At 41.8% G+C, this 25,468-nt stretch overlaps 1 protein-coding gene across 1 annotated transcript; it reads right to left on the bottom strand.

Annotated features, from left to right (window-relative positions):
* Positions 1–768: 768 nt before the first annotated feature.
* Positions 769–24,747, bottom strand: LOC139750327 (cubilin-like). Its single transcript, XM_071665005.1, has 7 exons — positions 24,596–24,747; positions 20,154–20,226; positions 15,936–16,081; positions 13,231–13,364; positions 10,922–11,138; positions 10,210–10,352; positions 769–1,254 (listed from the first exon to the last, which is right to left on the bottom strand). The coding sequence occupies exons 1-7, from the start codon at positions 24,605–24,607 to the stop codon at positions 1,125–1,127; spliced, it is 855 nt and encodes a 284-aa protein (XP_071521106.1). The 5' UTR covers positions 24,608–24,747; the 3' UTR covers positions 769–1,124.
* Between the last annotated feature and the right edge of the window lie 721 nt (positions 24,748–25,468).

The raw sequence follows: 25,468 nt of genomic DNA, 5'->3' as shown, positions 1-25,468 counted from the left end.
ACATTCATTCACACTCAGTCTCTAGCTGTTATTTGTAATGCACTGAAACCATTACTCCATATCCACATCCACACCCTGCAGACCTTTCCATGGTTTACCCCATACGCTTTACATGCCCAGGTTCAGTCCATTGACATCATATCAACCCCAGTATACCACATCATTCCAATTCACTTGCACGCTTCTCACCCTCCTGTATGTTCATGCCCCAATCGCTGAAAATCTTTTTCACTCCACCCCTCCACCTCCAGTTTGGTCTCCTGCTTCTCCTTGTTCCCTCCACCTCTGACACATATATCCTCTTCATCAATCTTTCCTCACTCATTCTCTCCACATGTCCAAACAATTTCAACACAACCTCTTCTGCTCTCTCAATCACTCTCTTTATTTCCACACATCTCTCTTACCCCATCATTACTTACTTGATCAAACCACCTCACACCACATATTGTCCTCAAACATTTCATTTCCAACACATCCACCCTCCTTCATACAACCCTATCCGTAGCCCATGCCTCGCGACCACATACCATTATTGGAACTACTATTACTTCAAACATACCCATTTTTGCTCTCTGACTCAACTTTCTCTCCTTCCACACATTGTAATGGAAATTCTTTTCAAGTCTTAAGGTTTTCAAATATGTAATTAAGATATAAAGTACAACTGTGATAAAGATGATTCTACTGGAATCTCAATAATGTCAACTTTTAATTTTCTAGTGCAGCGGTCCATTAGTGCATAAGGTTATAAAAACTCCACATTCCTCTATCTCAAACTTACTTTATTTTTAAGAATAAATAATTTGGTAGCTTATGCATAAAGTCTGAAAGTTAATTAAAATGCACAGTTCTTTACTTTGAAGTAACAGTTCTATTTTTGCAGATCATTTCTTTAGGAAGCTGACACACCAAACATGAAACAGTGTGGTTCTCATATTCTTAATTGTATCAACTTTCTATGAGCATCATACAAACTCCAGAAGCACAATTAAGAGGAATTTACTGAAGGAAGATTTTTTTGAGGACAAACTAACTTACACTGATAAGATTATACCAGAGTTATTTCAAGAAAACTCTTCTGGCAGTGCAGTTCCATCGGAATCTTGTCTTGGTACTTCTTTTCACTGAAGGAATTTAGCCAATATGTCATTCCTCATCTGCTTCTTGAATTCTATAGTGCAAATGAAGCCAGAGTAAGTGCCTTGGTATGTGTTAGAACGGAAGACAACCACCATTTCATGAGTTTCATATCTGGAAAACATGTACAATAAAGTGAGGTAATTCACACTATGACTTTGATCACTACCCATCTATCTCATGCCTGTCACAGAAGGCAACCAAGAGAATGGGATCAGGGGGGAGCTGGAACTCCTCCCCTCCTTTATGAAGTATTACTTCAGGAAAAAAGGAACAGAGGAAGAAGCCAAGTGGGATTTTTTTCTCTAAGGCTCCAGACCCAACCTTTCTAAGAAATGTCAAACAGGTATGAAGAAAATAAAATGACTTAAAAGTAAGGAATGCCAGAGTCAAAGACAGGTACTGTAGTGAGTGGAGTCTGATCGAGTGGGCTGACCAAGGGTTGATGAAATGTTTGGGCACATGGAAAGTACAAGTGAAGCATTACTGACAAGAAATTCTATTTAGCTAAAGTGGAGGGAGCAAAGAACAGGGGAAGATCTGGAAGGAAATGGGAGGGTGGAATGAAAGAGGCTTTGGGTACTGGAGCCTATTCAGGAGGGATACGGTGTGCTGTGGATGGAAAGAATTGGACCATTGTAATTTAGGGGGTTACAGCAATGTGCGAGTGATCATTGCGGTTTGTATGGTGGTGGGGCATTGTGCCAATGATCACTGTGATGTAAGCAGGGAGTGAGGCAGTATGCCAGTGACCAGTGTCATGCATATAGAGGGATGGAGCAAAGTGCTAGTGATCACTGTGATGTATGTAGGGAAGTGGGGCAACATACTAGTGATCATTGTGATGTATGTAGGAGGGTGGTGTAATGTGCAAATGATCACTGTGATGTAGGGGGTGTTGGGCATTGTGCTAAAACAGAGTGCATGCATGGACCAAGATAAGCCATGGAGTAATCTGTGGGACTTAACTGTGAATGGGAGGCTCTGATTTTCATACATTACACATGACTGCTAAAGACTGGATGTGTGCAACTGAGGCCATTATTTGTTTGTTCCTGATGCTTCACTGATAAGGCAGAAAATGCAATTTGGTAAAAGAAAATTATGAAATTTTTCCAATATAAGTATCAAAATAAATCAAACACTAAAAATAGAGAATGCATGTAAGTTATGGAGAGAAACTAGTTATGGTTTTTCTGAAGCATCAGGGAATGAAGTTGCAACAGTCAGATAACAAAATATAGAGATGCTTTAATATTTATGATGTTTTACTGTTCCAATATTCTAATAATGTTAAATGCTATGTAGTTGTATGGTGAAGTATGGCAGATGTTAGACTTAACACGTTTAGGATCTGAGTAGATGAAAGGCAAATGGCCAAGGCTGTTCAAAGCAGTGGCACTGTGATACAGTGTCTGGGGTGATCTCTAGATTTTTGGGAAGAAACTGAATGTGTTAAGGTCACAAGTTGAGAATAGTATGAGAAAATAAAATAAGAAATAATTTGAGGTCCTCACGTCCTCTTCTTGCTGACTGACATTTATGTAGAGTTATGCCGGTATATGATGAAGGTTCATCAGTGTTGCTGATACATGCCATGAGTCTTAGAAAGTGCTGATGTTGAGCAGTTCATTACATGTGAGAGTTTCTCATTTCCTGTATAACATTGACAAACTATATTGCAGTTACTTGGTAAGTTCCTGGGCAGCAGGTGTTTGCATTCTTATCTTTCAAACGAAATTAAAAAAAAAAAAAAAAAATTCCTTTTCCTCCCATTGCTCAGAAAAAGTAAATAACTGTTTTTGCTGTTGGAACAAACACAATTGCCATGGTTCATGCCAAAGTCCTCAGTACAGGTTGAGCATCCCTCATCCGAAATGATAAATCCGAAACTTTGTTTGAGCGGCAAGACATTACAAGTGAAAAAGTCCACAGCTGACCTCACTTGCCCAGACTGGCGCCAATTTGTTACAAACCATCGTTACCGCCAAACCTACGTGCATTACTAAGGGTGTCTTTTTGCTTATTCTCTGCTCTGTGGTACAAAGATACTGTTGAAAATTATAAAAAGTGAAGCTCCAGTTGTTCATTCCCTGACCAATAGTGAATTAGCTGAAATGGTCCTAAACAATTTGCTGACCGATAGTGAAATAGCTGAAATGGTCCTGAACCATTCCCTGACCAATAGTGAAATAGCTGAAATGGACCTGAACCATTCCCTGACCGATAGTGAAATAGCTGAAATGGGCCTGAATCAAGGTGTTGGTGTATGAGACGTTGAAGATGACTTTGTTAACACTACAGAAAAAGTGCTTATAGACTTATTGAGGGATTAGAGCTGCGTGCATTCATAATTTAACAAGAAATCATATCACAGTAAAATAAGAGAGACTTCTAAGACAAAAATCATTGTTAATGAGGCAGATAACTCTGGAGGAAACATTTAACAAAGCCATTTAAAAAAGCTGAGGTTGTGACACCCTAGCTTTCTGATGTTTCAGTGATACACAAACTTTGTTTCATACTCAAAATTATCGGAAAATTTATATAGATTACCTTTAGGCTATGTGTATAAGGTGTATATGAAAAACAGGTGTGTTTAGACTTGGGTCCCATCACCAAGATATTTCATTATCTATTATCCATCATGACGAATGTGGAAACCAGGATGGTTTGGAAACAAACTGGTTAAAGCTGACACATACCTGAACATTTCGGGCATCCATCGGTCTTCCTCAGGAGATACTGATTCCAGCATTAGGCGGGGTCATATTTCCTTTCAAAGGAGGTCACCCAGCCGAACGCCTAAATGTGTCGCTCTCTGAATGGATCGCTTGTCCTGCTGCCTCCATCCACACTCGTTCACAGTGACCTCCATTGCCTTTCGCGACTAGCAGATGAATACAGACCTTGTGTTAACGTTTTCTCTGGTAGCGACGTACCTAAGCCGCTTCTAATGTCTTTCTCATTTGTTTGCTTAGGCCCTTTGTGCAGTATTCTCACCTCGTCCCTCTACCAGGATCTGCAGCGATGAGTTCCTGAGTTTACATCGTGCTAAGACTTGCACGATGTTAACAGACCAGAATAATACTGCACAAGGGCCTGAGCAAACAAATAAGAAGGACATGAGAAGCATCTTACGTCGCTACTAAAGACAACGTTAACACAAGGTCTGGGTTCATCTACTGGTCTCGTCAGGCAGTGAAGGTCATGTGAAGGAGGGTGGATGGAGGCAGCAGGACAAGGGATCCATTTAGAAGCAACACGTTAGGAGTTCGACTGGGTGACCATCACTTGCTGGGGAATATGACCTCGACGAGTGCTGGACTCAGTGTCTCCTGAGGGAGACCGTTGGATGGTCAAAACGTTGAGGTATGTCTCAGCTCTACCCCATTTGTTTCCATACCATCCTTCTTTCCATAACTTCTTGTGTATTTGCTAATATTCCCAAGTCCGAAAAAAATCACAATCCGTAACACTCTGGTCCCAGGCATTTCGGATAAAGGATAATATATGTGTGCTACTGAAAACTTGTATGGTATCAGTATATTGATTTACATCTGCTGTAGACAAAATGATTGTTTTCATCTCTCACTGTCCTATGGTACTACATGCCTGGAATAACCATTAGGTTGTAACAATAACTGGTATCGCATGTATCAATGAATAACTCTACCTGATTGAGGGCTCAAACCCACATATGCTGATGGTTTGTGAAATACACATAAAGTTAAGAAAATAAATTATTTACAATCCTTCAAAAAGATTTGATGAATCAGAAAAAAATTCATGAAAATAACAAAGACACAGTCAAGATAGTGCAGGAGGCAATGAGAAATGAAATGGAAATTTTTATCATAAGAATTAGACATTAGACAAGGAACAAAGACCTGAAAGCAGAGAATCAGACACAGAGCCTTACAATGTGTCTAGGAAAGTTTCCTTTCCTCAGCAAGTCACAGCAGATATTTGTACAGAAAGACAAGTGCCTATACACAACAGGTGGGATTCAAACCCACTGTGTATATACATCACTGAGCAGGTTTTTTGGTACACCATCAACATTTGGGTCTAATTTTCATATACAGTAGCCAAGGAATAGCAAATATCAGGTAGGTTTTGTGAAACCTATGAAGAGGAGTTGGTAGATGGGAACCGTTGGTTGGAAATGGAGATATGATAAGAAAATAATGAGAAAAATGATAATTGAAAATGCAAACAGAAGTAAACAAACTATGAAACTCATTAGTTACTTTCTTCAACACCTATATCTCATTATCTTGTCATGTCACCAATGTGGTTTTGAAATGCAAGGTTCACTGGTGATTTTTTCTATCAGAATCACCTCTGATCCACTACTCATAGGGGTTTTGGTGAATATTTTGTCATGGTGCTTAACATGTCCAAAGAATTTGACAGGGTGGGGAATAAAGTTTTGGTCTCCAGCCCTTTCTTCCTTTGACATTTCTGCTTTCTGTTCTTTGATGTATAGCCCTCTTTTTCTGTCACTCTATTGGAGTCACTGTTGGTGTTGTAAGTTTTCCCTCTTATCTTAAAAACGTTATTGTTCCTTAAGGCTCTATCTTACTGCCTTCTCCCCTTCTCCAACAATGATCTCTTCCTCAGTACTCATACGTTCACTCTTAAGCTGATGAATCCACCCAAAACTCAATTCACTAACCATCCCTCCACACTCCAGTGCTTATTCTACTTTTTTCTCTGTACATATTACCTCCTTTAGTTTGGACTTGTGGAGCATCTCAAAATGGGGAACCAATAACCTGGTTAAATTCATTGGATCAAAAATGTAAATTTGACCCATACATCTTTTTAAATCTCACTCATTAACAACTTTCCAGTTTGAAAACATTACAATGCAAACCTGTAATAATATGAATATGGTGGGCATCCTCCACAATCTTAAAAAACTCCTTTTTAATGTGCATCACAAAATGTGCTTCCCAACTTCTAAGGGTGTTGTATAAGTCCTGTAATGATTTTTTTTGAGTGAAAATGCTTCTTATTTATGGGAATCTTTTTCATTCCAATATGGAGTACTGCTCACAAAGGTTAGGTGAGGTGTTTTGCTCTTAGTTAAAGCCAATTCTAATCCTGTACTTTTAGGGTAAGTTTACATGCCCTTTGCATCTGTACAGACACTTATGACCACTTAGCAGAAATCTGCAGTTGGCAGTTTGATTACAATAGAAGAGTTGAACATACTAGCAATTAACTTACTGTCTTTTCATTCCTACATTCATTGTCTGCAAAAAACGGTCTGCCCCCCATTTATTTCTAAAAGCAATACACAGCTAAGGTTTATGATGCTCTGCAGGTAAAATCATCATGCATCTTGTGGCTGAGACTAGTGTTTCTAATGGTGTGAGCACTAGCAACCTGCCTCAGTGTGCCTTAAGCTATCTTAAGGGAAGAATGTTCTTTCTTTACACTTCTTGGCGGTCACTTCATTGGGAAATTTCATTTCAAGATGGTTAGTTTTAATCTTTTTAAGGAGGAGAAAGCCCAAATTCTCACCTGCAAGCAAGAAAATGTGGATACAAATAGGATTTCTAGGCACATTGGGCACTTAAAATGCACATGCAAGATCTGGCTGCTGCTTCCTGCAACATTTCATCAGTGCCTCACCTCATTCAGGAGATCAAGACCCTATGAACCCAAAACGTGGACCTAGAATACCTCAGGCACCCTGCCAGTTCCATGCCTAGGCATCTGTAGATGGTAATCAAGGATAATGGAGACATGACAGAGTACTAAAATGTATGTAAGACATTGCCTCTGAAAATGTAAAGGGGAGGCAAACTAGGTCTTTTGCAGACATTGTATATCTGGATTCTGTTATGAAGTACATACAGTTGCTGCAGTCTTCATGTGCCCTTACTGCTCTAAATCACACCCCTGACTGATAGAAGAACCATTGTCACTTGTGACCATGGTGATCCTTTCATTCTACCTGTTGTATGGGTAGTTAATGCCGTTTTGTGTGGGATCCAGTGGCCAGCAACCTATGGGAGGGTGTATTTTTATTGAGTATTTCCCCAGTACCAATTTCTCTGAAGGCATCTTTACATTACCCAGAACTTTTCTAAAGGTTCCTGCAGCCTAAGACAGGAAGGAATAGCAGATAGCAAGGTATGTAGACTCCTTTGGGGTGGGAAGTTCTTTGTTATGCCTGTACCCGCAATGATACAGCATTACAAAGGTGACTTTTCACTGGTGGTGTAACCTCTGGCAGATGGAACTCGATAAAACCATCATGGTAGATAACACTGGTCAGTATTGTCCCTTTGAAAAAAATTTTTCTTATGTATTTATGCATGCTGAATCTAAATATGTTTTCAGAATTTCTCTATAATCCATATTTTTTTTGTTCCAGCATACTTGCATATCATTACATACAGTATATATTTACCAGTGCTGTACAGAGCATTTGAAACAAAAAGTTTAACAAATGCAGCTATTTTCATTGTTTGTAAAGTGCAACAGCTTTTTGAAAGCACAAACCTAGATAGATGAGTCACCAGGGGCCTGCAGAAACACGACTGGAAATGTTGGGACATTCAAACAGTGCCGACTCCTGAGCAGCAGTTCTCTGTCACTTGCAGGCTAGATCTCAATGATTAAACAGTGTCTTTTCTGCTCTGTTGACATATTATGCTTTTGTGTATTTAAGCACTGTGCTGATACCCCATCCACCATTATAATGCTGAGAGACTGTGCAGATATTCCAAATTCTTTCTGCTACATCTGTGGTGAACTGACATTCATATCACAAAAGTTTTCTTTCACACCCCTCATTAAAAGATGCTATGAGCATTACCATTACTTTGGCTGTAAAGTGGGTGACCAGGATAAAAGCTGGGCCCCCCTTTATGTATTGTGTCATGTGTCGGGCTTCTCACAGCATGGACAAAAGTTCGTGCCATATACCTTTTGCCATTCCTACGGTTTGGAGAGAATCCAAAGATCACATTTTTTATTGCTACTTCTGGTAAACATCAAAATCCAAGCATAATCTTAAAAAACCTAATTTACCATCAACTTTGAGGCCAGTACCTAGCAGTCAGGAATTACCAATGCCATAGCCTTCAAGAAACATGACACTGAGTGACAATGAGTCTGATGACAAGCAAGTAGACCAAGGAGAGGACACTATGGATCCAAAATTTGAAGCAAGCTATTCAAGTGAATTATATTTGCTGAGTCAAGATCTTAGTGATCTCGTCTGCAATTTTGATAAAAATTAGGTATGGGGACTTAAGAGTGGAATGTATGTAGTGACCTAAAGGTTGTGGCACTTTTATTTGGAATGTGACTTGGTTACACGAAGTTCTGTTGTTTCCTATGTGAGTGGGACAGCCAGGACAGGAAAAATCATTATATAAAATGTGGCCAAAAGGAATATCTATGACTTCATTGAAGAACAATGTTATCAGTCCTCCTTGTTGATCTTGAGAAAATTTGTTTGCCTCCTTTGCACATTAAGCTCAGGTTGATGAGACTGGCCATGGATTCACATATTTGAGGAATAATTTCCCCAGAATCAGTAATGCACAACTCAAGTTTTTTTCTGTCAGACCACAGATCAGGAAACTGCTTTGAGGTGAAAAGTTCAATGAAGAGCAAATGAAGTTGAAAAAATTTTATGGCTTCATTCAAGAGAGTCTGCAAAGATTTTGGGGGAAATCAGAACAGAAAACTACAATGATGGAAAAGATCTGTTGACTTCATATAAAGCTCTGGGCTGCAATATGAGTCTAAAAATTCACTTTTTGGACTCGCACTTAGACTTTTTATCAGAAAATCTTGGGGCAGTCATTGATAAGCACAGTGAAAAATTTCACCAGGATATTTTGAAAATGGAAAAGCAGTACCAAGGAAAGAGTAGGATGTTCCTGAGATCAAATATAGCCAAAAATTGTACACTTCTACATTTTAAAGGTAAGTTTTTTGAGTGTAATACTAGCCTTATTTATGAGTGAGTAATATACACTTACTGTAAAATTTAATTGTTCTATCACTTAAAAACCATGCCAGATAGAAAAATTCTAAAAACAGATTCAAGTTCATCATAAAAAGTACTATAAAGTTAAAATTTGTTGACCAGTGTAAGTAGTCTAACATCATTTCATAGAATTAGTCATTATGTGTAGTTCTGTTATGCTTTTCACCTATATTCTTGCTGTTGTTTTTCCACCTGTGGGATATGTCAGCAGTCAATGAATTCTATCTCTTGATCCTAGTGTACATTTTATACATTTTGTTTAGTTTTAGTCTGACAGACATGTATGGCCACCCCTACGCTGAGAGTGGCATCTAACATCTGTAATATGTAGTGAACAGATGTCGGAATGAATAAGAAAATAATGCAATGTTGGAGACAGCTATGGTTTAATAGGTAGGATTTGTAAAGTAAAGGTGATCTAGGCTTGCATTTTGTGAAATATAGAAAAATGCAAGGAACAGAGACATGAGTGTATAACAGATGAGAAAAATGATGATTCATGACTTCAACAATGATTAAAGAATTATATTTGAAATAAGGGAGCATATATTCAGGGAAAGGATGACAGCTATACTCTTGCTTACATTAAAAAAGAAAAGTCCCTCAGTTTATTTGACAGTGTTGATGTTAAGTGATTTTATAAGACACCCAAGAATCGATGAACTGAAAGATGATGATAAAACAATAAGATTATCAGAAAAGTGTTCAAGACAGACTGTAGCAAATATCACTGTGGAGAAAAGGATGATACTCATTAGCAAAACAGTGAATGTGGAGACCATTAGAAAGATCTGGTAATCTGTATGATAAAAGAGAGGTTAAGAAATGGGTTTTCATGATTGCAAACCCCTCCTTGTATGTATGAACATACATATAAGGGTGAGGCACTGCACAGATTCACAGTTGAGACAAGTCTACATGCTTTTGACACTCTGAAGATCATAAAATGTGATCACACTTGCATGCACTCATGTATAGGTACATGGATCTACAAGAACAATTACTTACACAGATAAGAACACATGCACAAAATGTATGATACTCACTCAATAGTCTGGTCTTTAAGCGTCGTGCCACAGTAGGTCTGGAATTTATGCGATGATTCTATTCCAACATAGTCTTTACATTCTTTTTTGGGCCTTATGTCGAATTGCTTGAAATTAAGCGATATGGTAAAGCCTATGGGAGCCTATGAAAATAAGTTATGTTAGCAATAATGTAATTAAATTCCTGTAGGTAATATCTTTCATTCTACATTTCTTATGCATTCTTAGTATGGTATGCTATTTATAGACCTGTGTTAGAGCAAACTAATTATGGGGTAAGGATAATAAAGGGGCATGTGTTTGAAGGTATAGAAATAGTTTTTGCTGCTTGTGTAGTAGCTGCTTTCCTATTTCTTCCATCATTGATGGTACTCAAGATTGACCTAAACAAATTGAGACTTCCCTCAACTGGACCTTTTACGCACTTTCAATCCTATGTTGTGTCACCTCCTTCAGGATGGCTAAGAATGTACAGTTGATTCACCTCTTTTCATGGTAAAAATCAAACGTAAAATACTGGGAGACTGATTTCATGTTTCACTTCTCTAAGGGTCCATATACCACTAAGGAATATATTAATTTTAGTCAAACCATTAGAGGAAAAGAATGGTAAAATAAGAAATCCTGCAAAAGTGGATCTTTTTCTAATCACATATATTACTGTTGAAGACTGCCAAACTGCCTCCCCTGTATTATTGCTCTGTTGTCTCACCTTGATATCCCAGAGACACATGATATCCCTAGGGTAGGGTTTAGGGTAGTCAGGTGTGGTGATGTTTGTCTCGACATCCACTAACCCCCCGCACAAGTAGTGGGGTTTGATGATCAAGATAAAGTGACTTTCATGGGTACTGATGTCTTCCAACTTCATCTCTATGGTGATGGTGTCCTCTGTTGTGTGGAAATCGATGTTCTGCTTCCCACAAAACCTGTTTAGGATTATGCCAGACAGACGCAGAAGAAAAAACAGAAATAAGCAAGTAGAACATTTGTATTATCAGGACAAAGAAAACTATTCGATGCATAAAGTATTTATAGGAATTCAGCCCCTTGAGCACAATGACAACAGTACAACCCTTGAACACAATGTTATGACTCTTGAGTACTATGATGCAACCCCTGAACTCAGTGTTAGACCCTTGGACATGATGGCCCGGCCCTGAACAACCGTGAGAGTGAAAGGTTACATCATCACACTGGAGAGTCGTACAGTCATGTTCAAAGGCTGTACGCCAACCTTCAGGGTCGTACTATTGTGTTCAAGAGGTTAATTGATTCTCCACTGAAATAGAATGGGAACTGTGCTTCAGTAATGGTATACATAATAACTGGTGTTTATGAAAGTTCCATGACTTAATACTTGGTGTAAATGATGACATAGTTATGGTTAGATTATTCCAGTGCCCTCGTAGAAGACCTTTGATCGCCTCAGACAGATACCGACTCGTTTTGTGTCCATATATTGTAAAAAAAAAAAAGTTTATTAAGGCGTGTAAGGCATGAAAAGAATAGTAAAGCAGAATTCTTTCTTTCCATTCATTGTATTAGTTCTGATGGAAAATAATGAAGCTAACTGGAGAGAGAGAGAGAGAGAGAGAGAGAGAGAGAGAGAGAGAGAGAGAGAGAGAGAGAGAGAGAGAGCTTCATCGTTGAAGAAAGAACCCAGGAAAAGGTAGCACTTTGTCACACAGGAAAAATTATGGAGTGAATATACATGTGCTCCCTGGCCAGGCCAGAACTAAATGGTGAGGTGAACCAAAGTAACTTCATTTTGAACTAATGTATGCACTCGGATATCAAAGCATCTTGGGCAGTGCATTGGTATGGGACAGGTTTACTGTATGTGAAGGACATGACAAAATGCCAGATGGTCTATGATGATGTCATGTGGAGGTGGAAGGTGAAATTGTCGGGAGTTATAAGAGGAGAAAACTTAAGTTGTCAGTGTTATGAGGGAAGATAACTGAGATTGTCAGTGTTTGGAGTTAAAGAAGATATTACCGAAGCGAAGATCACCTGGAGCAATTCACATAAATTTAAAGTCAGTCGGATAGATACTCATTACACACACATATATATACATATATATATATATATATATATATATATATATATATATATATATATATATATATATATATATATATATATATATATACTCAACATGTTCTACAGCCATCTGACATATTAACTTTTTTCCAATTCGTTTTCAGGTTAGAGTCACATGTCCTGACATGTGCCAGTGTCCTATCCTGTGGACCTGCCGTACTGGTCCTTTCCAAACACTCGCACGCAATAAATGGACATTCAGAATTTGTTTATCCGGTATTTTGGTCTGCATCTTGATCTGACCCTTGAAGATTAAAGGCCAAACCATCATTCCCAAGGGTAGAGTTGTGGTGGTCAGGGATCATACTGTCGTGCTCAAGGGCTGTACTGTAATGGTCTGGGTTTGTACTGTCGTACTCGAGGGTTGTATCGTGGTGATTAGGGATCATACTGTCGTGCTCAAGGGTTGTCTTGTGGTGGTCAGGATCATACTGTCGTGCTCAAGGGTTGTATCGTGGTGGTCAGGGGTCATACTGTCGTGCTCAAGGGTTGTCTTGTGGTGGTCAGGATCATACTGTCGTGCTCAAGGGTTGTATCGTGGTGGTCAGGGGTCATACTGTTGTGCTCAAGGGTCGTATTGTAGTGGTCAGGGGTCATACTATTCGTGCTCAAGGGTCGTATTGTAATGGTCAGGGGTCATACTGTGACCATGATCCCTAAGCACCAGCCCACTACTCCCCACCTGCATTAGTTCCTCAACTTCCTTTTACTAACATTATCATTGTGGGAAAAACTTTACCATTATACCCTTATTTGTTTGGCGAATCTTCCTTGAATATTCATGATAGTTTTACGTTGTAGATCCACAGGAAGAACCCTCATTTGAAACTTTCTATATTTATACATAGATGTTTCCATAATGCTATCCATGGCTTCATATGCCTATCACAAGAAAGAATTAAAAGCTCTCACATGTCGATGTGGCCCAGTTCGTCCTCCAGGTCGTCCTCGTCGGCGATGCTGAGGTAGGAGGAACTGCAATCCTCACTCTCCTCCATATCGACTTCCCCCTCCACCAGGATCCCATACTTCTCCATGTCCAGGTCCTGCTTAAGCAGACGTGCAGATTAAGTCCAGATACTGTGAGAACTGAGAAGGGTCCCGCCACATTCCTTACCAACATCAGCACACTGGCGAAATATAACAGATCTGTTGTTCATTACGAGGTTGTCGGCTTCAAAACAGTAATGAGATCCAAAACGCCCAATGCATATAGATGTAGAAAGGCTAGTAATACAGAAGGTTCCTTCTTACCCATCACTGTAGATAGAGGGTGGATAGTAAAACAGAAACTCTTCTCTCTACCCACCATTAACCTTCAGGATATGAGCTCTGCAGGAACATTATGTAGAATAAAGAGAATATATTGACGTGAACATTTTGTATTTAAGGGTGAATGGTAAACCAATAATATTATTCGTGGTTGAGTTTCAGCCGTAGGGTAAGAGATTCTAAGAACCACATTGTTGTAATGTACGAATGAGAAATATCACGATCAATATATTGTTATTATTTACTAACTAGGCTGATTCACTTATACTATTAAAATACTTGTTTAGACGTGTTATCTTCAGTTGGGAAATATCTGATGAAGGTTCAGAGTTTTTCTTGGGTAATATATACTACATCTCCATATTAACTTTGAACAGGTATTCCTGGTCACTATAGGTGAAGTTTTATGACGAACATCATAAAGAACTTTTGAGGAGTTTTATTCAATTGTTTTTGTAGAGGAATGGTTTTAGATCGAGTGTATTCTTCAAAAGGTTTATTTCCGACTGAATAAGTTGATCTTACTTATTTCGTTAAGTTTTTCTTCGTTGTTGGTCAAGTTCGTTGAGCGGAACTGAACACCATATTATGTATATGGCGTGATCAAGGCGCAGTAATGACTAATATAGTAATTATTTTACTAATATTTTACTAATATATTTCTAACCATGAACAGATAACATTGCTGTATTATATAAGCTAAGCATTGTCCTGTGTATTTTTTCATTACTATTTATCATTTATTTATTTCATGTTAGCTGTGAAAATCGTGGCTTAAGCTAGGTAGCCAAATCATCGACCAGCCCTTATAACAAGATGAACAGTTGGGTTGACTAGTTGGGGTCAGCTGCTGTGACCAGGATCCAAACTTATGAGGTCTCGACTTCGGCCAGCCTGGGAATGTGTCACATTAAGAACGCTAACCGCCAATATTATAATTGTCAAAAAAAGAAAGTCATGAAAGTGGCGAGGTTATACAAAGTGCTGGTGCTATACAGCTTTGTCAGTAGTATTTGATAAACAAAACCAATTTTCCAGGTCTCGAACGATCGCAACTGCAAAAAAATTTCATCAGTAACTTGCTTTGAGTTGTGCGTCAAGGACATACTATGGTGTCGTGCGGGTCTGGCTCAACACACAAACACGAGGACCAGCTGATCTGAAACCTCGAGGTGAGAACTAGTACTTTCTCGTTTTCTCTTTTTTTTCTCTCCATTTATCATCATTAAACGTAAGTTATGAACTGGGTAACTTTGTGGTTAATTGTGTAGGTATGTTACCCTGAGGCTGAGCGCAGGATAATCTTTCTAGCAACTTTCACGATAAGTGACGTGCATGCAATTTGAACTTTACCTATTTGCTTGTCACGAATTATTGTATTCTCAGCTTTTATCTTCAAAAAATATTGTTGACGCTTACTGAACTGGTGCTAATGTGATCAATGATTTCTTTGCTGTTTACTCGAATTTTTGATATTTCCTGGGGAACAAGTTACATCATTTCAACAAATGAAGCTTATGTTTCCCTTGCTGGTTTTAGAGTCTCACTGTTGTCGTAACTAATTATTCTTTACACTGCTTGTACGTCTTTCAGTTATTACGCTGCTGAAAGTTCTTCCTCAAATAATGCTTAAAATTTACTCTTTTACATGTATATTGTCAGTACGTTACGCAGAGCTAGTATTTACTTTGACGTTTATTTAACAGACGTTCATGAAGAAGTTTGGTTACCCTGCATTATGGTGACTGGCAGGGGTGAGTGAATGTGATGTGGGAGGATGAATGTGGTCAGAGAGGGTGGCAATCTTTGATCACGTTGGATGACTATGGTCAGGGAGGGTGAGAGACTGTGATCAGGGAGGATGACTATGGTCAGGGAGGAGAGACTGCGATCAGGGAGGATGACTGTGGTCAGGGAAGGTGAGAGACTGTAATCAGGGAGGATGGCTGTGGTTAGGGAAGTTTGGAGACCTGTAATCAGGGAGAATGGCTGTGGTCAGGGAGGGTGAGAGAATGTGATCAGGGAGGATGACTGTGGTCAGGGAGGGCGAGAGACTGTGGTCAGGGAGGATGACTATGGTCAGGGAGGTGATGGCGAGATATAATTTGCATTTGGGTAGTGAGTGTATGTTTACTGATATCAAGACTTTCCCAGGTCATGGGGCAGCTACATTGATCAACTGATCAATATGTATAGTGATCAATGTGTGTATACTGATCTCGAGCTTCTTCAAGAAAATAGGTATGTGAAATCTTGAAAATGAGACAAACTAACAGAAAAAGAGAATCAGAAGGAACGTGGAGGAGGTTGCCGAGGAGGGAGTGAGGGAGGGAAACGGTGCTCACTTTGACGGCGAGGCGGAGGTGGAAGGTGCAGTTGCCTGCCTCTGGCTGGTGACTGCTACTGTTGAAGGTGAGGCGCTGCACATCCAATGTGTCCAGAAACAGGTCCATGACGCCTCCACAGCTGGCCTCCAGCTGCATCTCTTCACCTGTGACACGTACGTTTAGTATACTGCGTAGATGATTATCTATTTTTTGAGAGATAATGAGAGAGATAAGAAATTAAGACACTCCTAGCTCGCGACGGCTTGAGACATTAGGCCTGTGCTGAGACGACCTTCGGGAAGGTGCTAACGAACCAGTGACGCATGACATGAGAACCTCAGTAGCTGCATATTCATGAAGATGGTGAAACACGATACGTGATGACATCAGAGATGCCGAGAGAACTGCAGGTGTAGGTGGGGTGTAGGGGAAGGTATCGCCCATATAGACGGCCTGGGGGGAGTAGTGGGGGAGCAACACCTGGACCACAGCTGGTGGTGATACAGTGGCTGTGTTACCTGAAGAGCAGCAACTTGATACTTTATCTTGTTTTATGGTTTAACAATGCTTAAGAGATGGTTAACGGTAGTGAGCATGACCTAACTGCTCTAGCGTATGATGATGTGAACTTTGATGGCGTGACCTTTGATGACGCGACCTTTGATTTGATCCTTAATGAACAGGTCAAAGACCAGGTCATCACTCTTGGTCGTACCGTCGTACTCAAGGGATTAACAACGACCAGTCATAACAAAATAATGTTGAGACGTTCAAGCTACAACGCTGTTACGGACTACGTGAAGGTCAGTGGGTGAGGGAGGTGCCCCCCCCCCCCTGGTGACGTGTACCGCAGGTCCTACCGCACATCAGCTGTGAGGTGCGGCCAGGACAGAGAATAAGGCACACACACACACACACACACACACACACACACACACACACACACACACACACACACACACAAGAATAGGGAGATAACCAGAGATGTAAGGGAGAGGATGTGACCAGTTGTGGTTATGTTTAATTTGGTCATTTATCCAGGAAGTGTGATAGATATATCTAAGGCAGAGAAGGGAAACATGAAAGAGTATAATCAAGAGACGAAACACTAGAGACGCTACACATGACAAAAAAGATGGAGCAGCCCCGCCAGCTCGGCAGATAAGACGAGTGTTGGGAGTTGGTAATGTCAGACTGGAAGTAATGTATTCGATTGTGGGTGGGTTAATAGTGAGAGGAAAGAACTGGAATTCAAGAATAGTATAAGGGAAAGTGCATCTGATAATTTTTAGTCATGGAAACTAATCAAACCCAAGAGATATGCTCACACCTGTTCTGGCCAGAGGAGTACATGACAACGAGAGGAAAGGCGAGGTAAAGGAGGGGGAGGATTAACCCTCAATAAGGTCACGTCATCGTGGAGGATAACCCACTCAGACAATATATAAAGAGGATGGTATCCGTCCGGAAGTATGTAATCCTCCAAGAAAAAAATGCAACGAACCGGAACAAATAAAGATGACAATAAAGATCCAATCATGATGGTACGTGAAGCACTTACTGTTTACGAGATGGTAAAGTACTGATAAAGGGGGATTTCAATTATAAAGAGACTGACATGAGGAATTAGCATTTGTATGGTGATAAGGAGTCATGGAGACGTAAGTTTTTAGAGTATGTACTGGACAATATCCTACACCAGCATGTCATGGTGCACACTATGATGAGAGGGAATGATACACCACCATCATCACTAGACCTTATCTTCACTCATACTAGCATGGATGTTGAGAACATTGCCTGCAGTACACCAGTTTGAAGAAGTGATCATGTGATGGTTAAGTGATAAAGTGGACATTAGAAAGGGCAGAAGTGAGATAGAAAATGAAGAGATATAATCATGGAAACTACACAAACCTCGATCATTTCTATGGTAATGTATACTGGGAAATGGCATTCAGGAACAAGGCTGTTGTGGTGTGAGGTGCTGTGAAAAATGACAGTGAGGGAATAGAGACATGGGGATCTCAAACCTCAACTACATAGGGAATGATGAGGAGGAAGGAATGGTTCTATAAAAGATGTCGTAAAGTCAAGGAGCTTCGAGGTGTCCACTGGCATAGATATAGACGGCATTCTAGCGTGACGAGGAACGAGTATGGCAGAATGAGGAGAGGAACAAAGAAACTTTGAAAAGAATATTGTGGACGAGGCAGTTGAAAATCCAAAACTATTCCAAATCTTTTGTTGGCGAGTCAGTTGTCAGTCAAGGAGTATCTAATCAGGCCAAGGAATTCAAAGGGAATATTGTAGAGGTCGATTTAAGGTTATGAAAGGAACTGAATAGAGAGTTCAAAAGTGTTTTCACAGTGAAGGACATTATAGCCCCAACGCCAGTGAGATAGTGAGGGGAGAAGGTTTAGAAAATCATGAAGAGATCTGGAAAATATAGTAATGACATATTAAAAGGAACTGACCCACATGAGGCTCATGGTCATGATGAAATCTTATATGTGCGAAAGAGATGTGCCAATACGCTTGATAAACCACCTGAATTACTGTTCAAGACGTCACTGGAGAGAGGCACAATGCTAAGGGAATGGAAAAGAGCAAACGTCATACCTGGATACAAGGAAGGAGACCAGGAACAGGTGCTGAACTACAGATCGGTCTCGCTAACGAGTGTGGTGTGTGAGGTTCTGGAAAAGATTATTTGAAAGCCAGTGGATGACTTTCTACGGAGCAGAGATATCCACTGAGAGACAGCCGGGTTTTAAGGTTTTACGAGAGAGTGATCTCAGCTCCTGGACAAAAGTGAAAGCTTGGTGGACTGTCTGTATCTGGACTGCCAGAAGGCATTCAACACCACTACACAGGAGGCTCATTATCGAAGCTGAATCATCGTGCAGAAATGAGAGGAAAACATCTGCGTTGGATGGAAGGTTATCTCAGTGGGAGGGTACAAAGGACGCAGGTCAGAGGTGGCCTTTTCTAAATAGTTTGAGGTGACCAGCGGAGTGCCACAGGATTTGGTTTTGGGACCATTATTCTTTTTCATCTATATTTACACCTTTGCCTGAAGGTATGGAATCCTCCCTGAACATGTTTGCAGATGAGGCAAAGGTCATGAGGGAAGTGAAAGACGAGAAAGATTGTATTGGCTCATAAGGGAACCTAAACAGACAAGTTGGTCTGAAACGTGGTTCATGAAATTCATCCCTGGCAAATGTAGAGCAATGAGGATGGGGTAAAGCGGAAAACGGCCACAGTGTGATTACTGTCGACGTAAGTTTAGGATTGTGTGTGAAAGGAACCTGGCGGTAGACATCGTCCATAACCTATCGCCAGAGTCCCATATTAGGACAGCTAAGGAGATAAACTGTCCGCTGGCAAACATCAGAATAACTTCCAAGTGTATGGATAAAGAAATGTTTAGCAAGCTATTGATATCCTCCACAAGGCCAAAACTAGGATATGCTTCTCAGGTTTGGTCACAACGACTAAAGAAGGAAAGAGAACACATGAGAGGGTCTGGAGGAGGAGGAGGAGGACACAGATGGTGCCAAAAGTACGAGGGCTACTGAGCTACAGGGAAAGGCTGAGGCTTTAAATTTACCCACCTTAGAAGAGAGACGAGTGAGGGGTGAACTGATCACAGCATTTGATTTTTTGTTGGAGATTGACGAAGTGGACAGTATTTTGAGAAGTGTAGGGACAAGGTGAACCAGAGGATACATAACATGAAAGTAAGAGACGTGTACATAGGGATGTAGGGAAATACTTTTATGGTATGATGGTGGTGGATGATTGGAACAGATCGACTGAGGACGTGGTTAATGCAGACGGCATACATGAATTCAAGAGGCGCATGTAAGGTAGAGAGGTGTGGTGGTAAGCGTTCCTGACCATGACGCATTCACTGGCCTGCCCAGGGTCGAGCGCATAGGTTCGAATCCTGATCGCGGCAGTCGGTCCACAGTCAACCCAGCTGTTCATCCACCCCTAGAGAGAGAGCGTTAATGGGGTGGCTTTGATCAGAGCCTCAGCTGCCCGTGTCGTCTCAGCTAACATAAAAAGATAGATAAAGATGTGGCTCGATGGGTATAGGGCTCCCTCTCCATACAGTAGAAATAGGTAATTACACACACACACACACACACACACACACACACACACAAGGGAGACATAGTACAATACTCACGTGGGTGCTGGGTCATGGTAAGGTCTGGTACTCACTTCTGGTATAAGAGTCCAGCGGGTCGATGGGCCAGGCGAGCGCTGCTCCCACCACCAAAGCGACCACCATCACCTGCACACACACACGCACACACGAACACATTACTCCACACGAGACTTAATACATCATTTTGGAAACCAACTCTGGTGTGTGTATGTGTGTGTGTGTGTGTGTGTGTGTGTGTGTGTAAGTGGTAGCGTATACACGTATTTGTGTGTGAGCGCATGTAAACATTTTCAAAAGCTGCTTATTCTAATTTGTCAAGATTTTATCCAAGATAATTGGTATTTCACAAACTGTCATGCCTGACTCTTAGGAGACTGGGTCCAGTATCTAAAATAACATTGATCTGATCCACAAGGGCCACGGCCAAGCCTTTACACCGAAGGGTAGCACTGTTGTGTTCAAGGGTCGTACCGTCGTTCTTAAGGATCATACTGTCGTGCTCAAGGGTCGTAACCTTAGTGCTCAATGGTCGTACCGTCGTGCTCAAGGGTCATACCATCGTGCTCAAGGGTCGTACCGTCGTGCTCAAGGGTCATACCATCGTATTCAAGGGTCGTACCGTCGTGCTCAAGGGTCATACCGTCGTGCTCAAGGGTCATACCGTCGTGCTCAAGGGTCATATCGTCGTGCTCAAGGGTCATACTATCGTGTTCAAGGGTCGTACCGTCGTGCTCAAGGGTCGTACCGTCGTGCTCAAGGGTCATACCATCGTGTTCAAGGGTCGTACCGTCGTGCTAAAGGGTCATACCGTCGTGCTCAAGGGTCATATGAACAGTCGTGCTCGAATATCATATAGTCGTACTCAAGGACAGTACCGTCGTCTTCAAAGATCATGCTGTCGTGCTCAAGGGTCGTAACCTTAGTGCTCAAGGGTCGTAACCTTAGTGCTCAATGGTCGTATCGTCGTGCTCAAGGGTCATACCATCGTGTTCAAGGGTCGTACTGTCGTGCTCAAAGGTCATACCATCGTGTTCAAGGATCGTACCGTCGTGCTCAAGGGTCATACCATTGTGTTCAAGGGTCGTGCCGTCGTGCTCAAGGGTCATACCATCGTGTTCAAGGTTCGTACCGTCGTGCTTAAGGGTCATACCATCGTGTTCAAGTGTCGCACCGTCGTGTTCAAGGGTCATACCATCGTATTCAAGGGTCATACCATCGTGTTCAAGGGTCGTACCGTCGTGCTCAAGGGTCATACCGTCGTGCTCAAGGGTCATACCATCGTGTTCAAGGGTCATACCATTGTGTTCAAGGGTCGTACCGTCGTGCTCAAGGGTCATACCATCGTGTTCAAGGGTCGTACCGTCGTGCTCAAGGGTCATACCACTGTGTTCAAGGGTCGTACCGTCGTGCTCAAGGGTCATACCATCGTGTTCAAGGGTCGTAACGTCGTGCTCAAGGGTCATACCATAGTGTTCAAGGGTCATACCATTGTGTTCAAGGGTCGTACCGTCGTGCTCAAGGGTCATACCGTCGTGCTCAAGGGTCATACCATCGTGTTCAAGGGTCATACCATTGTGTTCAAGGGTCGTACCGTCGTGCTCAAGGGTCATACCATCGTGTTCAAGGGTCGCACCGTTGTGCTCAAGGGTCATACGGTCTTGCTCAGTGCTCATAACGTCGGGCTCAAAGATCATACAGTTGTGCTCAAGGATCGTACCGTCGTGTTCAAGGCTCATATCGTCGTGCTTAAGGCTCATAAACATGCTCAAGGGTTGTATCATCGTGCTCAAGGGTCATATCGTCGTGCTCAAGGGTTGTATCGTCGTGCTCAAGGGTCATATCGTCGTGCTCAAGGGTTGTATCGTAGTGCTCAAGGGTCATATCGTCGTGCTCAAGGGTCATACAGTCGTGCTCAAAGATCATGCCGTCGTACTCAAGGCTCATAACATGGTGCTCAAGGGTCATATCGTCGTGCTCAAGGGTCATACCGTCTTGCTCAAGGGTCATATTGTCGTGCTCAAGGGTTGTATCATCATTCCCAATCGTCACACTGTCGTGCTCAAGGGTCATACCGTCGTGCTCAAGGGTCATATCGTCGTGCTCTAGGGTCACACTGTCGTGCTCAAGGGTCATAACGTCGAGCTCAAGGGTCATGTCGTCGTGCTCAAGGGTCATACCGTCGTGCTCAAAGGTCATACCGTCGTGCTCAAGGGTCATACCGTCGTGCTCAAGGGCAGTACATTCGTGCTCAAGGGTTATACGGTTGTGCCCGATGATCATACAGTCGTGCTTAAAGATCATGCAGTCGTGTTCAAGGGTCACTGTCATGCTCAAAGGTCGTACCGTCGTGCTCAACTGACGACTAAGGTTCAGCACGGGTGGCTCACGAGGCTTAGCAAGTGGCACAGATTTTAAATACGTTAAGAACAGGATTTATTTTCCTTTTGCCACCAGAGACATGACCTTCCTTCTGCTCACCTCCTCCCATATGTAAGATTCTCAGATAGGTTGTCTTACGTTGTCCAGGAGTGAAGGGTCACGTAACCAGTTGGTGGGTTCATAAGTGAAAGGAAAAGGAAGTCGAATGTAATCAGGGCTCCGTTGGTGTTTGTAAACCTGACTCTGTAAAGTTAAAAAGGGATTGGAGGAGGGAATGACGAGAGGCGTAAAAGAATTCAACACCTCAGCTACTCGATGGAAGCTGAAGGAGGTTATAACGGTCCATCCTCGAGTGGCAGGTCTCCACACAGAAACTGTGGGAAGCATCAGGCAGACGTGTGTGCCTCGGGTCCAGTCCTATAGGGTGAGGACACATGAAGACAACTCACGAAAACAGTGGACGAAATACCAGCACCATCGCGGCGTACTGAACGCGATGGTTAAAGACAAGTGAATGAAATGGAAGGCTTTTGATTCCACTGGGGTTAAAAAGGTGGATGAGCCGCCCACACGCATGTACAGTACCTCCCTCATACTAAGCGAATTAAATCCCTAGAGATACGAAAATTGATAGCAGTTCATAGTGTAAATAATTACGGTACACTTACCCCTGCGGAATCCGTGCTGGTGATCAAAGGGAAGGGAATGAGATTCTAAGTGTTTAAGAACGTGAGAATAAAGAAGATAATCAAAGAATGGTGGAAGAAAAAAAGTAAGGACAATAGGGGGATAGATAATACGGTCTCCTTTCTTAGGGATGGGTTGCACCAAGGCATGCTTGCGGGAGGGAAGACATCTGGGTTTCTAGACGGAGAAGAAATGCCCGAGGAAGGGTCGGAGTTAACTCAGAGGTGCACTACTTTAGGACATGAGGAGGTATGCAGGCCAGGCCATAAACCTTGTCCACCTGGTACTAGAAGAGTATTTGGAAGACCCTGTACGATGATGATACAGGAGATAACACAAGTTCAGTGGCAGGAGATTGATATGGAGGAGTAGAGGCGATATCATCCAAAGGTAAATTAGAAGAAAATAAAGTACGATAAAGAGCGGTTTTATCATTTGAAAAATTAGTTATAGATTGATAAGATGGCAAGAGATGTGGAAAGGTTGAACTTCAGAAGTTACTAGAGATGCTTATCGTTAAGGACGTAAAGGTTTTGTACTTAGAAATCAGATCAGCACATTATTTTTCTACAAGTAGATTGATCTTACGAAGAACAGCTTTGCAGCGATTCTGAGGAGAAATAAAAGCGGAGTGGATTTCAGGAGAAGAATTTCCCGGGCCGGTCTGCTCTGTCCCTGACGCGATAGGCATCTGAGCAGGAGCGAACGAAGCACAGTTTGAGGGAGAACGATTTTGTAGGATGTAGGGCTCCATCCTAGCCAAGACAGCCTAGGTTCCAGTGGGTTGGAATTTAGGTATTAGGTTTGTGAGGGTCACCATGAGAGCTGTGATGCTGGTCCCATGTTCATTTAATTTCACAGTAAGAGTGACTTTACAATGATGATTTTCAAAAGATGGCTATAACAAAATATCAATAATCTATATTTTCGTTCGATTTCGTTCGAATCCCCTCACTGGTACCGTTATGTTCTTTATCATTAAATGAACACTGTTCCCTTATGTTCCGTGCCACTTTGGACGTGGTTTGCTCCCAGACAATGGTATGGAATACATTTTATTATTTTAAGGTGTTGTTAAAAAAAGGATTCACATCTTTCACAAAACTGTTATTCTTTCTTCTGGTTGTATTTCCAGGACACGAAAGTGAATATATATATATATATATATATATATATATATATATATATATATATATATATATATATATATATATATTTAGAGAGAGAGAGAGAGAGAGAGAGAGAGAGAGAGAGAGAGAGAGAGAGAGAGAGAGTCCAGTATCATGGTTACCTGGGCAAACAGACACACTTCCCCTCGTTCATACCCTAATCAAAGACGGGGTCTATGAAGAGCGAGTCCCTCTGTCATACCGTCGTCTTTCCACCTGCTCAACCACAACTTGCAGTAAGTACCAAGACCAGGACTTACCTGGAGGATCATGACTGTATCCTGGGAGGTTCCTCGGTGAAGGTCGGTCTGGCTCAGTGACACAGTGACGAGTCAGGAGGCGAACATGTGAACTATACAGTTAACCCAACACACACACTCCACCAAGGCACCAGCACCCACGTATGGCCTCCCCAACACCTTCCACTTAACAGTGAAAAAATCGTTTGGCTTCAGTTTTGATCTGCACGACAACCTCCTGCACCTATACCTTTGAATTACACTTATCTTGATATCATGATTGGAACGATAATCGTGGAAGTATGTTAGAATATCTGCAGAGGAATCCCTCGTTTGAGGAATTGTAAGTCTTGTGTTTGCCAAGTCGAGAGTCGCCTGGGATTCGGACACCATGTCCACCATGCATCAAGTATACGAGACATGTGACGAATTAGGTAATCAACAGGTGTTCAGAACTGACTTCATCTTCGGCTGCCACCACCTCGGTACCAGCTGCTGCAGGTAGGTAGGCAAGGGCGGCACAAATGACCTCTCTGCACCTGGGTTACAGAGGCGAGAGCTGGTTACAGATGAGACGCTAAGAGCGCCCTTGTATCATCTCTAATCGGCTAATTATGTGTCAGGGTTAATTACTCCTTGATCACCGTGGCATGCAGTGGTCCCTGCCATCGTGATATACAGTGGTCCCTGCCACCGTGATATACAGTGGTCCCTGCCACCGTGATATACAGTGGTCCCTGCCACCGTGATATACAGTGGTCCCTGCCACCGTGATATACAGTGGTCCCTGCCACCGTGATATACAGTGGTCCCTGCCACCGTGATATACAGTGGTCCCTGCCACGGTGATATACAGTGGTTCCAACAACTGCGACATACAGTGGTCCTAGCCAC

The sequence above is a fragment of the Panulirus ornatus genome, chromosome 9, assembly GCF_036320965.1.
Source record: "Panulirus ornatus isolate Po-2019 chromosome 9, ASM3632096v1, whole genome shotgun sequence".
NCBI classification, from domain to species: Eukaryota; Metazoa; Arthropoda; class Malacostraca; order Decapoda; family Palinuridae; genus Panulirus; species Panulirus ornatus.
Note: the sequence above shows the minus strand (reverse complement) of the source record. Positions and strands in the feature narration are given on the sequence as shown.

Bases quoted from the DNA above. Each gene is read 5' to 3' on its own strand.
- LOC139750327 (XM_071665005.1), bottom strand. The intron at 13,365-15,935 runs GTGAGCACCGTT...CTGCTTAAGCAG, and splicing joins ACCTCCGCCTCGCCGTCAAA to GACCTGGACATGGAGAAGTA. The intron at 11,139-13,230 runs GTGAGAGCTTTT...AATCCTAAACAG, and splicing joins GAACTGGGCCACATCGACAT to GTTTTGTGGGAAGCAGAACA.